This window comes from Juglans microcarpa x Juglans regia, chromosome 1D (assembly GCF_004785595.1).
Source record: "Juglans microcarpa x Juglans regia isolate MS1-56 chromosome 1D, Jm3101_v1.0, whole genome shotgun sequence".
Taxonomy (NCBI): Eukaryota; Viridiplantae; Streptophyta; class Magnoliopsida; order Fagales; family Juglandaceae; genus Juglans; species Juglans microcarpa x Juglans regia.
In genome coordinates this window covers 35433882-35451113 of record NC_054594.1, presented here as the reverse complement: position 1 = coordinate 35451113, position 17232 = coordinate 35433882, and the positions used below count along the sequence as shown (strand labels likewise).

General features: G+C 32.7%; 2 protein-coding genes across 2 annotated transcripts; both read left to right on the top strand.

Moving 5' to 3' along the window:
* The first annotated feature begins 647 nt into the window (after positions 1 to 647).
* LOC121234236 lies at positions 648 to 5484 on the top strand. Its single transcript, XM_041130113.1, has 6 exons — positions 648 to 759; positions 1933 to 2411; positions 3155 to 3462; positions 3678 to 3734; positions 4091 to 4569; positions 4960 to 5484. Exons 2-6 carry the CDS (start codon positions 1999 to 2001, stop codon positions 5278 to 5280), a joined length of 1578 nt encoding a protein of 525 aa, XP_040986047.1. The 5' UTR covers positions 648 to 759; positions 1933 to 1998; the 3' UTR covers positions 5281 to 5484.
* Positions 5485 to 7879: 2395 nt separating this feature from the next.
* On the top strand, positions 7880 to 11197 carry LOC121248585. Its single transcript, XM_041147090.1, has 2 exons — positions 7880 to 8107; positions 10468 to 11197. Exons 1-2 carry the CDS (start codon positions 8079 to 8081, stop codon positions 11072 to 11074), a joined length of 636 nt encoding a protein of 211 aa, XP_041003024.1. The 5' UTR covers positions 7880 to 8078; the 3' UTR covers positions 11075 to 11197.
* The last annotated feature ends 6035 nt before the right edge of the window (positions 11198 to 17232 follow it).

Sequence of the window (17232 nt, the reverse complement as noted above, 5' to 3'; positions counted from 1 at the left end):
ACTTTTTTTCATTTTATTTATTTATTTATTATACAATCTCTAAAAAAATCAAAATTCTAAATTAAAATTACATCAATGGGTCTATCAGTCTTACAAAACTACGTCAAAACCTTATCTTAAAAAAGTCTCCACTACTTGTAAAAATTTTATCACCGTTAACAAAAACTCCCGCGTCCAAACATCGTTAGTTGTTATATCTATTGTTGTAGAGTGAAACATAGACTCACGTGACTTGTTTTGCATGATAATTATTTCTGTAACGTGTCACGTGTGTACGTAAATCGTGAAAGAAGGTGTTGAATCCTGATAATTTCATCGAGTAATATAAAATGAATTAGGAAAAACGTTAAAAAAAAAAGTAATTAGTTTCTTGTATACATACAAATGAAAGAAAATAATCAATGTCTCGTTGCATGTAAAATATAATAAAGATAAGTGATATAGTGATATTATAAAAATAGATTTATAAATTAACACGAATTCATATATTTAATTTACACTAAATTTAATTTTATAATTTTCTAATCGTGAGATGTTTTTTAGCTAAGCATTTCTTTAATAAAAATTTAAAAAAAAAAAATTAATTGACCAATCAAAACCGCCCAGGTGTTTAAACATAATAGGAATGTCACACGCGTCCTCAAAAAGCGGGAACCGCACTACATTTTTAGTAGCTAGGTTTATAACGTTAACTTGCTTTGCTCGTCCTTGGAACGCCGCCGAGACCTCTCCACTTCCTCACTTCAACGCTCCACTCTGGTACCTCTCTAACTTCTTCCTCTACACACACACAGGACACATGCAGACCCTACGCACATTTACTAGCATGCATGCAGCTCTGGTTGTGAATTGGAGATGTTTCTAACATCCAAGCCTCGCTGCACTAGTTCTTTATTATTACCACTAGTGTTCTTCTTGTTCTTATCGTTATTGTCGTTGTTTTGCTGAAAGACTTTGTTTTTGTTGTTTCTTGGACCCTGCAAGTGCAAAACGTGTACATGTAGCTTGAGATTCTTGAAATTGTTTATGTATTGGCTTACCGGCCACTTCCTGAGAAACCTTTATCTCATATTTATAGATATATGCATGTCTGCATGAATTGGTCTTGTAATGTATTTTCCTGGCCGCTGTTCTCTGTTGCGACCTTGAAAGTGATTCTGACTAAAGCATGTTACTTTATGGCGTCGCCAATTGTTGGGCAAGTTTTCTTCTTCTTCTTCTCAGGATAAATAAAGTCTGGCCGTATTTGTTATCATCCAGGAAAGAGATGAATGAAATTGTTGTTATTATTTTATGATTGGGACAATGTACTAAAAATGAACACTGAATTTCAACCAAAATTTTCTAGTCTGTCTCAATTTCACGTTTGTCATTGCTATGGGCATCAATTTCTGTTTTCCTATGCTTTTCATGTCGGATCGTTTGTACAGTTAATATATGTTGATTATCTATGTGATCTGAACATTGACAGCGGAAAGTCGTCATCCTTTTTCTATTATACATAGATCTCTTATTGGATTTATATAGCTAAAAATCTTACAACTCTTGGATTTATAATGTCTCACGGAGTAATTATTTGGTCGGAATACGTGCGCATGGATATATTATGTTTTGTTGTTTTTCTTTTGTTTTTTTAGATGAAAATAAGCTACAAAAAGGGAGCATGCATTAGACATATTGCCCATGCTAATTTGGAGTTCATGCCCCCACAGCAGATTTGGGGGCTAAACAAAAATCCTAATGATGGCTTTTATTCTAGTCTACCTCATAGAAGTTCACTGTGATTCTTTTCTCTTGATCTTCTTATTATTTTTTTCCTCTTATCATTTTAGGTGACGCTGGATTGAGCCTTACAAATAGTTTCTTGGGTTTAACATTTCAGAAAATTTCACCTAGTCACTAACATACTGATTAATTAGCATCTTGTTTCAGGCTAACTATAAAGGAAAATCATTCTTGTTCTAACAAGAAATGAGCGGGGTTTGAAACTATTGTGGCATGGCTCCTGGCCAATCATTTATGGACATTGACCTTGACATTAAACCACACTTCACAGGAGAAATGGCACCTGATAGTTCCCTGACAAAACCAGATGGTAAGGGTTTAAGGTGCAGGAGTAACTGCGAAGGCACCAACACTGGGAATCAAGCTATGTTGGATGATCAAAATAATGCTCCAAAGTGCCCTGAGGATCTTGAGGTTGATATAATTGGATGTACAATTAAAAGTGACATCAGGTTATCCAAATGTGAGGATCCGGATGCAACTGAATATTCAAGCTCATTTGCCGACACTACATCTGATATTGAGAATTTGTCAGGATTGAGTGAAGGAGAAGTGGAATCACAATTCTTTGGTGACAACAGTTTGGCTTCTCCATTTGAAGCATTGAGTAGTTCGTTTCCAGTGAGGTTTGCCTTATTAGTTCCCTATTTTTAACCTTTTAATATTTTTTCCCTCCTCGCTTCCTTGGCCACAGGAGTAATAAACCCTAACACCACAAGTTGCTCACCCACAAAGGGGTTGAGTCCCATATTTCCATCTTAGAAAGGAGAAGTATGACTTTCTCAAAACAACAAAAAGGAGAAGTACGAGAAGGCTACAGGGCTATTGATTTTTTATTTTTATTTTTAAGTAAGATTTTTATATGCCGTGTTTATTTGTGTGTTTTTTGCAATGACAAACCTAACATAAGAAGCATTAACCATGTATAATGATTGCCACCAATGATCGAGAACTTTCAATTCTTTCATTTTTTATTTTTTTTTTTTATTTTTTTTATTTTTTTTGTTGCTGTGGCATGTAAAAGGGCTCTGTACGACATGATCTAAATGGTTCAACTGTTAACTTCATCCAGTCCAAGGGTTAAGATGAGAGGATAGAAACACTTTGCCATTAATTCTGCATTTATCCCATTTCTCACCATTCTTCAGTGAGCATAGCTATCTCTTGGCTGTGCTAAAGTTTTGGGTATAGGAATAACAGCAATTAAATTTTCTAAACTAATCAGTATTTAGTTTCACAGTCTCAAATGACCCATGATAAGCATCCACAATTCTTTTCTTAAATGCTTGTCATTATTTTTTAGATAATTTATGAGTTACAAATTTGGGTACTTACCCAAGAAAAGCAAAATCCTGTGTTTCCATTATAGGAAGAAGTTGACAAATCACTGGAGGAACTTTATACGCCCTTTGATGTGGCGTTGCAAATGGACAGAATTGAGAATTAAGGAGATAGAGTCGCAAGCATTAAAATATTCCAGGCAGAGTGCAGCATATGACCAGAGAAAACGTTCAGGATTCGACCAGTTTACATTTGAAGGATTGGGTTCAAAGTCATTGCCATTTTCTAGTCAATGTTTCAGAACAAAGGCTGTAAAGAGGAGGAAACGGAAGAGAGTTGAAGAAACCACTGATATAACATCATACATGTCACAGCATAACCTTTTCTCTTATCTTGGTACAAGTTTATTCTTTGTATTCAATGCTTTTGGTGCTTTGGTCTCCTTTGAAACAAAGGAGGGGGAATACACTTTTCACAGTCAAACTACCAAAATGCTGCAATTAATCGACGATTTTGAGTGTAAAGTGTAGAAAACCTATTAGTTAGAGGGCGGGAAGTATATTTTCCAAAAAAAAGTAGCTTCCATGTGTGACTTTTGTGATATATTGCAGAAATCAAGAAGTCTGATCCAGATGGAAATTCAATGGCTGGTGATTTTGGTAATCCAGGTAACAATTTTTGCTGCACATGGATGTTGTTACTGCTGTCTGACATGTGATATTATACAAGTAATAGGGAAAGCAGTGAAGCATTTTAAGGCATACTTCGTTTGGGTATTTTGCATATCTATGCATGCCTGCACCTGTTGCACACATACTAGTTTCATATATTGTATCTACAATATATGTTGTAATGTTTTCAACCTTCGTGAATATAACTTGATACATGGCATTATTTTCCATGTTATGTGTCATCTGTAATTTCATCTTACTGTTAGAAGTATCTTTTATTATTGTTATTTATATCATCCCACTGATATGGATGTATTTCTCTGAATGCTGCTTCTTGCAATCATTTGGTGCAGTAATCACCAACCCAAATGGCGATTGCAATGACAAATTTGATATGGGTAATGATTGGTCATTTTTGGAGTTGAAAGATGGTGAACATTTACTAGAGCAAGTCCTTTGGAAAATTGAAATGGTGCATTCTCGGGTTCACAAACTGAAGGCTCAAATTGACATGGTACTGGCCAAAAATGCTTCGAAGTTCTCTTCCTCAGAGAATTTGAGCCTTCTAGCACCTTGTGATTTACAGACTAGCTCTGCTCACAGTCCTACATTCTCTGCTGGCAATGGAGACAATGTATCAGTAGGACCCATATATACTCCAACTAAACAAATATTAGAGTATGACAACGCAGATATTGTTATGCCTGGAAGTGCCATTTTAAGTTATGGGGAGGCAGTCCATGTTCCCGATATAATTGAAAGCACGGTGGGACTGTTGTCTGCTGCTGATGTCACCCTTCATCAGCCACAGATTGGAGATTCATCTGAAGATGTAAGCTTTCTTCCCTTACAATTATTCTTATTCGTATAGTCATAGATATTTAACTGAATGTGTCTATATGAAGTTTAAGCCTCTGTTTTTCCTTTAATTTTTAATTAACATCTCCTTATTCTTTTACTTTTTGAAATTTTGAATTCTAAAATTATAGCTTTAATAAACCTGCATATCATTTCACTACCTTTCGGTAGTTTGAGTGACCCTTTTTTTCTCCTCTGACTCTAAGCCCTACAGAATGCACATTATTGCAGCTACGAGTCATTTTTGCATTCAAAATGTTTGGAAGTTTTAGGAGATAATGAGGAATGGAAAATTTCTTGTACCCTTGAATTCCTTTGATATGTTCATTAAATCACTTTGGTATCGTGATATTAATATATGCAGATTGTAGATAGTGTTCTGGTACAAAGTGAGGCAGCTGAAGCGGAAAGGCATACTTTCAAAAGTATGGGTAACCAATCCACAGAGACGCATCAGGAACCAGAGATAGGTGACCAAGAAGAAAGCACCACTCCCTCTTTAATTCCAATGTCAGAACCTCTTTCTGTGGAGAAATCTGTCGGGCACCCAGAGCCATCAACCCTGACATGTTGTTTAGCATCATCAGATGTCCATTTTCCCAGGAATAAGAGAAAGCGTGGGGAGCGCAAAGCTGGCTCTGGTATTTGGAGCAGGAAATCCTCGGGCGAGGCTGATAGCCAGTGAGTCAGAATTTCTTGTTCATTGTATATCTTTCTTCCACAGAGTAAAGACGCCATAAGTTGATGGAGAATAGGAGCATGGTGAATGGGCATGTAGTGGCGTTATGTACTTTTCAGATGAATATGGCTCCAGTTTTGGTAGTTGCATGAATCATGTAAGGACAGCTCCTGCAACCACTGTTAGATCCCAATTCTGCAGTCTCTCTAATTGTTTTAAGTGTCGAGGTTTCACTCACCTACAACCACAAAATTTCAACCCCAAGGAATGGAGCAGTTGGTTGTGGACTTCGCCTTATGTTGCGAAGTTCACTGGTTCGAATATCTTCTGTACCATCTCCTTGGGCCAAAGGCTCACTCATCAACCAAAAAAGAAAAGAAAAGAAAAGAAAAAAGACTACGAGATGGTTGAGTTGGGATGTCAGCAATATGTTGTTTTAAGAAGGTTGTGCATAAAGGAATCAGTAAGCCATTTATGCTGGTATTCTTTGTAAGTAAATTGCCAGCTCTTCGTCTTGGATTTGCTTAACTAAACTTTGAATTATCCAAGCAAACAAGGCCTTAAATTTCTTGTAATAATGAGGCGTTCCTTATCTAATAAATCCTTGTTTAACTCAAAACCTCGTCTCCTCAAAAGATCAATCATCCACTGTTTTCATGTCCAACTGCAAACAATCACCATATATCGCCTTACATTTACAAGATGAAAAAATCGACACTTCAAAAGGAAAAACTTAAAAGGAATATAATTATGGAATAATTGTACCAAAGTGTGGATAATTGATTCATGGTCCCCGAAATTCAAAAGATAAACAGGTGGGATTTCTTCCATAATGCCTGCCTCAGAGCAGATTTTGGGTAGAATCATGGTGCTCTACAAAGCATCAGAGGATGGCACGTGTTGGCAACTCGCATGAACTGAGATGAACTCCTAACTTACACGTGATGTGTCGAGCCAAACACCTCAACATGATTGAAGGCCACAAAGGCTAAGACTTGGATGGCCATTTTTCTTTATCTTAAATTTAGACTGCAGGACTTATAAATTTACTCTGATTGTGTAGTTTGGCTCTGCCTTTCTCAAATTATACAAGAGCTTTTTGGATCTTATCTAATTTGAGATTACCCTCCAAACTTTTCTTTTCCTTTTTTCATCCCAACTTCTTCACCAAATATGTCTTCCACTGCTCAGTTTCTGCATTTTTTTTTTGGAGCCAAACTTTAATGGGACTCACTTCTCAGTCGCACATGTTTACTTGACATTACATTCAGGAAAGTCCACAAAGTTACTGGTAACTGCAAGTCTGTACCAGTGTCCCTTTCCTTTCTTCCTTTGGTGGGAAGCTCTGAATTCCAATGTATCATTTCTATGGTCTACAATGCACAAAAGCAAAAGCTGACTGAAAACCCCAGTACTTTTTTTTTTTTTTACTCCAAATAAAAAACCCTTTAGAATTTAGGTTACATCCCTTGTAAATTACATTTTGTTTTTGTAAAAGCTATATGTTATGAACTATGTTAAGCGTTGAATGTAAAATAATTGCCAATTAAACACCAAAATGCGCCTGAAATTGAATGCAGTCTGATGGTGTAAAAGAATAGTATAAATATCCCAATGACTGTTTTATTGACATAATATAAACAAACAATTTAAGCGTACAGGCGCAATCTCCATCCCAACATATCCAATCATCATGACTTTTCCTATTTGCAGCATCTTTTGGGGTGCTGGATATAACACCACCCACAGACTGAATCATGATGCCATCCATTAGCAAATTATTTAGAACCAGACTGGACCTTAAACATGCCTGCACCTTGGCTCATTTTGCCCTCCTTTTGAGGACTATGAAATGGGTTCCTTTTCCTATATTCAAAAGTTCAACAATACACACAGACGAAAATATTTTATGCCAGATTTTTTTTTAATTGTAGCTTAACTCTTATGTATGTTTTAATTGGTATTTTAGTATATTATGCCTCTTCTTGGCTGTTTAAAACAATTATCTCATGATCTCATCATATGCTAGTCTGGAGTTGAGCTCGTCTGCATATTTGACACAATTTTCTTTTTAGTTACTCTCATCGAGTATATGATAATTATTTCAATGATTCCACTATTGCCAAAAGAAAATTAAGGCAAGGACATTTAATCTTTGCAAACATTCTTTCAAGTGCATTCCATTCATAATTTTGTGCAATAGAATATAGATTTCTAATGGCAAAAGACTAGTAGCAGTATCATGAGATTCAACATGCAAAAGCAATATCTTAATACAGAGATTGAAAAAAAACTTATCAATCAAACCAAAAGCTACTTTGATAGTCTATAATTTTTCTGTCAGAAAGGCAGGCCAAGCATGTCTTAAACAAATTAATACCCTAAGAAATCTGACTCGCCCACAATCATAAAGTCAGGAACTAAACATGATTACAAGGGGTCTGCATACTTTCCATGCCCTACCAAGAGATGGAGTTTGATAGGGGCATTTTTCCCTTTTAAAGTGACTACTGGTGGGGGGGTTCTTTAGTAATTGGCCTCAAAAGCATCAATTTTACTTTGCCTTTGAAATTTCAAACTCTCTCTTTCTCTCTCTTAAGATCAATAAGAATCATGCCTGCCAAAGCAAAAGAAGGGGTGGGCTGCAATAAAGAATGGAGAAAAGAAAAAAAGAAGAACATTGCCAACCCCATCTTGAAGTTACAAATTGCAGGAAAAGGCTCTTCATGATTCCCAACCCAACTAAAACTTCTTTGCTCTTCTTCTCCAGCTCTCACATACTCATACTCCAGTTGGCTTAGTTCATGCAAGATCCAAAGAACTCAAACACAAGGTATGCCAAGAAAACGCTCCTTGCCTTCTTTGTTACTCTCTGCAGTTTTTCTAGTACAGAATATACAATATCTTGCTCTATTTTGTTCAAAGTGTGCTGTTCATAGCATAGCCGTTAAAATATTTACTTGATCATCCAGTCTCAGGAAAAAAAACAAACTGATCATTTAGATTGTTTGCACTCTGCCTTTCTTACTGTGCATTGCTATTTGCTCTGTCTACATGATATGATCCTCTTGAGACAGTTCTTATCCCTGTTTGCTGTCAAAAGTTCTACAGCTTTCAGCTAAACCATGAATATGGTGGTAATTACTAATAAATGTGTCCTCTTACCCACAAAACAGGGATAATTAATAGGCCTAGTGATTCTGCATGTCAATGTGACAGTGCTGTATATACACTTACTAAAAATAAAAAACATTCAGTCTCTTCATTTTCTCATGTTATTCATCTAATGTAAGTAATTGAGGATTCTAGAAAATCTTTACATCCATTTGTTATTCCTGATTTAAAGTTTCAATGCCAAGTGAATCACATAAAGGGTTTAGGCCACCTCTAGCAACTTATGTTTGGAATTAAGCCCAATCTGGACCAAACAAAAGTAGCTTGCCGAAAAGGCCACTTCTAGAGGCCTTATCAAGCTGCCCTACAAGTGGCTTCACTTCATAGGTGGTGGAAGGAGGGAACTTCCTTTCTCGAAAGTTTTATTATTATTATTCTTATTATTATTATTTTAGTTGACATGTGATATTTTATTTTTAATCTAAGCTACACGATAACATGGCTTTAGCTTTTACTGTTAGGGCTCGTTTGAATATTGAGATGAGATAATTTTAGCTGAGTTGAATAGAATATTGTTAGAATATTATTTTTTTAATATTATTATTATTTTGAGATTTAAAAAAGTTGAATAGTTTATTATATTTTGTATGAAAATTTGAAAAAGTTATAATAATGAGATAAAATGAAATGAGATAGATTGAAAGTATTTTTGTATCCAAACGAGCCTTAATGTCAATAGAATGTGGACGAAAGCACTTGGATTGAAAAAAATGCAAGGAAAGATAAAAATAATTTCTCCCAACCCCAAACTACTTAGTCTACTGAATGGCATATGTAATTCAAACATGTGAAAAATACATATATTTTTTTAATATGATTAACGATATTACTCTACAGTTAACCCATTCTCCTTTATTACTTAAAGTCTTAAAGAGTTAAAATCATTCTCTCTTTGTTTAAGACTTAACTGGAAATCCAAATAAAAAAAGAACGTGTAATTTATTTTGGGCCTTAGTTTTCTTCTTTATTGCATTCTTGCTTTGGGTCCAGGGTTCTTTCTTATGGACACCCATGTTCGAACATCGGTGGACTCCGCGAGGCCCAGTCTTAACTGTTTGACGTTTTGTAAGCATGATCCCATAAACCATAAAAAAAAAAAAAAATGTTTTTACATAGTAATAGATAGATTCTTAGCGTAAATATCTTGTACTATTTTTTAAAAAGATAGATTCATCATTAAAAAATTAAATTTTTATGCGGGTTTCAGATTTACCCAATTATTTTTTTTAAAGGAATGCACGGCATTTGTACACTTTAGGATTCCAAATATAATTTCTCTTACTTCAAAGTGCTTTGTTTTTTTGGTGGGTTATTTCTTAGTATTTGCAAATATATATAGTTTCGCACATCCTTAACACATTAGATTTCATCAAGTCTTCCTAGTATATTGTGTAATGTCATGAGCCTTGCATATATAACTTTTAATTCTCCAGCATGATTGAACATATTTCATTATATGTACATCCAAAACTAGGTATTTTCTTGTTGAAGAATTATTTTTGGGCATGTAATTTGTATAGGAGATTATATTAAATTATGAGTAGAATGTTCAGAAACTTTTCTAAGATTTCAAATAAGCAACAAAAGGAGGTCAGCTTGGACCGCCTACTTTGGTGCAAATTAAACGGCCGTAAATAAAACTCCAGGCTGAGTCTAAATTTGAAATTTGAAGATTCTGACCCAGCACCAAGTCTTCATCATGTCAACGTCAAATTAAGAGGCCGGGGGAAGCAAGCAAGCAAGCATCTTTGGTTTTACGATAACTTTACTTTAGTTTTCATTGGGTTCACATTGTTAACATATATGTTTTCAAACTTTCCACTTTCTACTTTTAATATATTGGCATAGATCCATATAAACTTTCATATATGTTTTGATATCACAAATATATATATATATATATATGCATGTTACAGTTAAAGTGCACTACATGATCATGATAACATGCATGCATGCACGCGAAGATATATAATAATATTATGCATGACATGTACTACCTCTTATATGCATGCGTTATAGGAAGCCTTGGTATCAAAGAGCAATCGAGATGGCCACTGTATGGAGACCCATTTCCAAGTCCACAGAAATCCCGACGACAAACGCTACGCCATGGAAAACCATTAATTCCAAAAGTAGCAGCAAAGATATCCCAAGTACCAGTACTAGATCAGTACATAAGCTAAGAAAATGCACCTCTCTAAGGGTAGCCACTTCATTCACTCGAGTTTGTCTTTGTGCACCAATCTCTTCTTACAACGAGGTTTTCCGAGCTGATCAGGTGCCACCCAGAAGAAGCAACAGCTACCCAAGATCAAAGCCATTTCCCACTACTACTACTACTACTACTACGTCACAAGATCATCAGAGAATTATTCCTTTTCCAAGTCATGCAAGACTTAGTGTGGAAGGAAGAAGAGTTTTCCGTGGAAAGTCTTTGACCGACGACGTTTTAATGAGAAGATTTGTTGTCGAAGAAGAAGCAATGATGCAAGTTAGGAGGAGGAATCAAATGGAAGTGATAAGGAGGAGGAGTATTATGAGAAGGAAGAAGCTGGGTCCTAGTCGTCTTAGTAGAATGGTGATGGCAGGGCGGGAGGATCATGATCAGGCCGATCACGAACATTAATTATGCATGATCATTAGTACGTAGTACGTACATGATAGTTTGCATGCATGTGTCCAAATGGTAAATTTTGAAAATATTTCCCCTTCATTTTATTGTTTGATCAATGATCTGATCATCTAGCTCTCTGTTTTTTTTTCCTATCTATTATTTTATGAGAAAGATTTATCCAGAATTGGCTGGCCATTATTATATATATATATATATATATATATATATATGACTTCTCTACAAATTCTTTTTTATAGGATCATGATCATATTTATAAATATAATTAACGGTTAAGAAAAATAAAATAAAAATGAAAAGCTTTTATTTGGTTATAAATGGTCAATTAATGTATTGGATTTCAAAATATCTAATTCCAATAACTTTTTTTTTTTTTCATGTCGAAAATTTTAAGATCAAAATGATCGGTTGGGGCCAAAATGACCTCACCATGCCTACGAACTCATGATGATCGATGCAATTTTACCTTTTCTTGGACCTCCAATATTATTTAGGTTAACAACCCAAGCTAACCTATCTATAAATTAGATATAGCTATTCATGTTTTTGCTTATAAGCCACTCAAAAACAAATATAAAGAACTTGAAGAGAAAGGATATTAGTGGTTATGTAATCTGCATCACACTCAACAAGTTAGGTTGTTTCGGGACTCTTTAATAATATCTCCTCCGATCCGAAAGCATAAATGTTGTTTTCTTCTAATTTCTAGCTAAGCTTTCTCAACTACCTTTCCATGATCTGTTTCACTCTTCTTTATCTTTTTCTTCTTCTTCTTCTTCTTCTTCTTCTTCTTCTTCTTTTTTCATCGTCAATTCAGTCTCGTGATTTGATTTTTTTTCCCCAAACGATTATTTTTCATGTTCTATATTTATCATGTATATGCACGTACATGTAGCTGCATATATACCTAATTAATTAACTCTGGTATTTTGCATCATTTAATCGAATTTCCCTGCATCTGGTGTTGACCCATCTTGACTGAATTTTTTTCGTCGACGGCCTCATGCATGATGATGATCACAAGTTTCTGGAAATGGAACTCCATGCATTTAATTACTTCTATGGTATATATCCACCAGCTTGTGGTTAATTTATAAAAATGAAAATCTTTAAAGTAATGTCTTTATATATATTAATTGGCCCAATAACATATATATGATGTGAATTCACTTTGCCAAACTAATGTAAAAATAATTACAAAAAAAAAAAAAAAAAAGAACTCAACGGTACTGACCAATCAACACACAATGATTAAAAAAACAAAAAACTAGCTAGTAGAAGTGTTTAATTCCATTTTCCAGGAATTGATTTCCCCGCGGTGTTTGAACTTTGACCAGCCACTGAACTTTGCGCTTTGCCGCGTCGACGTACGTGTGACGATGGTAATTTGATTCCCCATGCGCGTTGAATCAATGGGTCTTCGAAGTCTAAAACAAGTACATGATGATGCAGTACTACCACCGATGCATGCGAAACTGCATTATGGCTTTTAATTAGGTTCTTAATTTATCCTAAGTATTTCATGAAGTACTGGCCTTTAATTATTTGGTACTTTATATATCCTAGACTAGTACTTATTATTCCTTGAATTTCAAACGATTTATTAACATTTTCCCAAAAATTTTTAATCTTCTTAATTAATATAAACTATTATTATACGTTAGCTAGCTAGTATATATATACATGACATCATGAACTCTGCTAATTCCAAATTTCTACATGGAGAAGCAAGCACACCAAACCACATGATCTGCCACCATGTACGTACATACGTACGTTGTCTTCTTGATCTTAAAATATCATGTTTCAACAATATATATTAGGGTTTATTTTTATTTTTTGTTAGAGAAAACCAGGGTGTCCTCTTTTTTCAATTTTATATTGCTAGAAAATGTATACTATATATTCTTTTGTAGTTTAATCCTGATTTCGGTTGACCTACCAAAAAAGTTCGAAGAGATAGTAGCTGCTAGAGGACGTGAATTTGTCGTTGAGACACTAAACACTGAATGAGAAAAAAGATGGACTGTAGTTTAGTACTTAATTAACCACATATTTAAACTTTTAGGAACAAACTAGCTTAATTTTAAATTGAGAAATGATATTTACATTCTTAAAATGTATAAAATAATTTCATATATTTTATTTAAAAAATATTGTATAAATCTAAATTTACATGAAGATTTATTTTTTTAATAATAAATTTTATTTTATTTTCTTAAAAAAAGTATGCAAAATATACCCATTTTATAATTATATCTAATATTATTTATTTAAATTTAATCACTTTTAAAACATCTATCTCCTTTCTTGATATTCTGCCTCGACTATTATAATTGATAACTACTTTTTTTTTAATGATTAATGATGTAAGAGCTGTAGCTGAGAGGAATCTAATAATTAACATCATGAACAACAAAATAGTGGAGATTACCATTTTAATTCAGGAAATGATGAAATAGACACTTTACCTTGTATAATTATATATATATATATATATATATATATATATATGTATATATATTCGGCCACTTTTTATGCTAAACGCGGCTAGCTCCATCGATGGTGTATGTGTGATCAGAATGTGTTTATCTCTTTCTTTCTAATGATTAAGAGAGCGGACCGACATGTAAGGCGGCAAGGAGCCAATCTTGATTATTATATTGTACATGATATTCTAAAGGGGATGCATGGCTTTTGTCATTTATCCACAAATATCATATCGCTCTAATTAAAATATTGATATTTAAGAAGTTGTGGGAAATTATATATATATAATCGAATGTAGTTGATATTTGTAAATAGTCTTTAATGGTGAGCTGCGAGATCCATACTAGAAGCTGCATTCCCTAAACATAGATCAAACAGTAATCTAAATAGTAAATACCACAAAATATCCACCAGTACCTTTTTCTAATTATTTAATTTAACAAATGGCTTAATCAATTGTCTCATCTCATAATAGATACTTAAATATTAAAATATATTTTTTTAATTCTTAATTTCACTTCTAGTCTAGATTGTACGTTCTCCTCTTATTTAGATAAAAAATTATATGCATCAGTCACTATTTACTTTTACATTTCATACTAATTTTTTTCATAAAGTGTGGAAATGTTTTTCATAAAATACGGGGTGTAGATTAATGAATAGTAACTGATGAGAAAAAAATTTCTATTTAGATTTACGTGTTACATTTTGATCATGATAAAATCTACAATATTTCTCTCTTATTTAATATAATGAGTGAGAACTATTTTAACTATAAAAAAATTTCATAAAAGTAAATTTATAAGATGACGTGACTTGATATAATACGTTAGATTATAAAACTATTTTTTATTATAAAATAGATCTAACGTATTATATGAAGTCATGCTATTTTGTGATTAATTATTTTTATGAAATTTCTTTGTGATTGTAGTAATTTTTAAGGAACATGAATTTTCTATCATTTTAAGTTTGATAAACATGAGACTCATTAATTAATAAGTTTTTTATTTTAATTTTAAAATACTTTCTATGCAAAGATATGCAAATCGATTGCGTTGAAAGTTGAAAGAAATTTTGGTACCTTTAACCTATACAGAACCCATGTTGTAGTTCAACTACCCATGAATCCAAAAGTTAATCTTTTTGGTACCCAATTATAGAAAATCATACATTGATTCAACTATATTATATTTTGATGGTTTCTGATCCCAAAGATTAATAATCTCTTTAATGAAAATTGAATTCTAGAAGCCGGGGCAGAAAAACAGGATTTGCCATGTCAATGTCGGATCCTATGTACTCGGCGTGTTTTTTCTATCACGCCTCACGTGCGTCGCCAGAGAGTGTTATAATGATGGGATGATACACAAACATATTTGAGCCGTGCTGCACCCGACAGGAGGTAGGTGTAATCCGAGGATTTGAGCCGTGCTCTGACAAGATCATTTATTTATTTATTTTTTTCCAATCACATCCTTAAATATTTAAAAAAAATTACAAAAAACTACTTCTTAAGTCATTAAATAAAAATAAAATAAAAATACTTATTCCGGACCCATCGGATGGATCTAGACTCTAGTTTAGCTTTGCTCGACATATTTTACAACCGAGCAGTGTTCACAATCTTTTTTTTTTCTATTTATTTTTTTATATTCTTAAACCTTTTTTTAAAGAAAAATTTAAAATAACATTAAAAAAAATACTTTTTTAATAAATAAATAAATAAATTATCAGGACCAATCGGGACCATCTGTCTGTGACAGTAGATTTTTGTTTACAACAAAGTGTGCAAAAACCATCATAAGCGTCAGAGTTCCTGCAACTTGCCATTACTATTCTGATCCAATGGCTGATATCACATGGCTAATTTCGAATGTCTAGGGGCCACATCCGTTGTCGGTAGGCTCCACGTGGAATACGCTACTGTTTTCATACCATGAAGGCTACTTCTTTGCTTTGGGTTTTAGGTTTAAGTTTAACCCCACCTTAATCTGTGGCAAGTACAAATCACGCTCCAATATTGCATATACAGGAAAGAGAAATGTTATAGTTAAAAAAAAAAAAAAAATCTTCTAATTTGTTATAGGTGCGAAAAATAATCTTTTATCTTCTAAAAAAAGTATAGATATAAGATATAAAAATGAATAAGAAAAGAATATTTATAATTGTAAATTATATAACTACCATATAATCGTTTTAAAAAATAAAATAAAATATAAGATTCATATGAAAAAAATTAATTTTTTAATAATAAATTTTATTTTTTTTAAAGTAATTATGTCATGTTTATATATTTTATAATTATATGTAGAGTTATTCGAAAGTGAATAATAAATAATACATTTCTCAAATTTAATATATTATATAAAATAATCTTAATTTATAACTTTATTTTTATAAAATTCTAAGCATAACTTCTCCTCCTGATAATAACTACATATAAATGGGCATTTTAGGGTATTAAAATCAAATCCATGATATCCATCAATCAAATTTAAAGAATGAAAAAAAAAAAAAAAAAAACGAAGAGTGATAAAGGTAAGGTGTCCGCATTCAGCATTAATTCCCGTGTTTGTAGTTATGATTGATCTGATGTTTGGCTAAGAGATTGGACAGGTGTCTAGATTTTATCTGACAACAATGTGTGACAACATTTAATTCTTTTGTAATGTATTCGTGATTTCTTTTTGTATATTAAAAAAAATTTACTAAGTGTTGTTCGATTATTTAAAAAAAATAAAATTTATTATTAAAAAATTAATTTCTTAATATATAAATCTTATATCTATTTATTTTTTTCAAATTGGTTATACAAAATTTATATATTCATGACTGTAATTATTTTTTTTTTAAAATAAATCAATATTTATTCTCAAATATGTTACTAGAGATGAGACTAAAATAATTGTAATAATTGTGTATTTATCATTCTTCAACTTTAAAATATGCTCTTTAAAAAACAGGGAATTTGCAACTTAATTTTAACATTAATAAGCAAGAAAAGTCTTTCATTTCGACAACTCAGTACGACCATCGCTGCTCATCATTATAATTTAAAATTTAAACTTCTCTAAATTTATTTTAACTTATTATTATAATTTTTTTAAATTTTAATATAAAATATAATAAATAATTTAATTTTTTTTTAAAATTTTAAATAATAATAATATTAAAAAATAATATTCTAATAATATTTTATCAACTCAATTCAACTCAACTCAATTTAATCCAATTTAATATTTAAACGCGGTGCAACTTCAACATGAATTACTCCGTGTTTTTTTGTAAACTTCTGACTTCGGTGAAACTGGAGTCTCAGCAAGCAATCGTCAGCCTCAGATTTAACTCCTGGGCTCCATCTACAAGACTACAAGTAAAGTAGATAAAACAATAGAATTATATATATATATATAAAACCCTAGGCCTAGATATTTGACAGGCACACAGACAAGGTAGAGAACATTGTGACCTTATTAATTGGTCACATTTTTGGACTTGACCCAACTTCAAATTTGGTTCAGAAAACTTCGTCAAATTGTCCGAAACTCAAGTTTGTTCTATCAGAACAAGTACTAGGTCAAAATTATAACGTCTTTGATCTTTTTAATCTTGAATTTTTTTTTTCTTCGTACACATGTTTTCTTTCTCAAATTTTGTTA

What these genes read in the sequence shown, in the direction of transcription:
- LOC121234236 (XM_041130113.1), top strand. Translation starts at nt 1,999, where the DNA reads ATGGCTCCTGGCCAATCATTTATGGACATTGACCTTGACATTAAACCA. An exon ending in AGTAGTTCGTTTCCAGTGAG is followed by an intron (nt 2,412 to 3,154) that starts GTTTGCCTTATT and finishes TTTCCATTATAG; the next exon opens with GAAGAAGTTGACAAATCACT. An exon ending in TTGGAGATTCATCTGAAGAT is followed by an intron (nt 4,570 to 4,959) that starts GTAAGCTTTCTT and finishes TAATATATGCAG; the next exon opens with ATTGTAGATAGTGTTCTGGT.
- LOC121248585 (XM_041147090.1), top strand. Translation starts at nt 8,079, where the DNA reads ATGCAAGATCCAAAGAACTCAAACACAAG. An exon ending in CCAAAGAACTCAAACACAAG is followed by an intron (nt 8,108 to 10,467) that starts GTATGCCAAGAA and finishes CATGCGTTATAG; the next exon opens with GAAGCCTTGGTATCAAAGAG.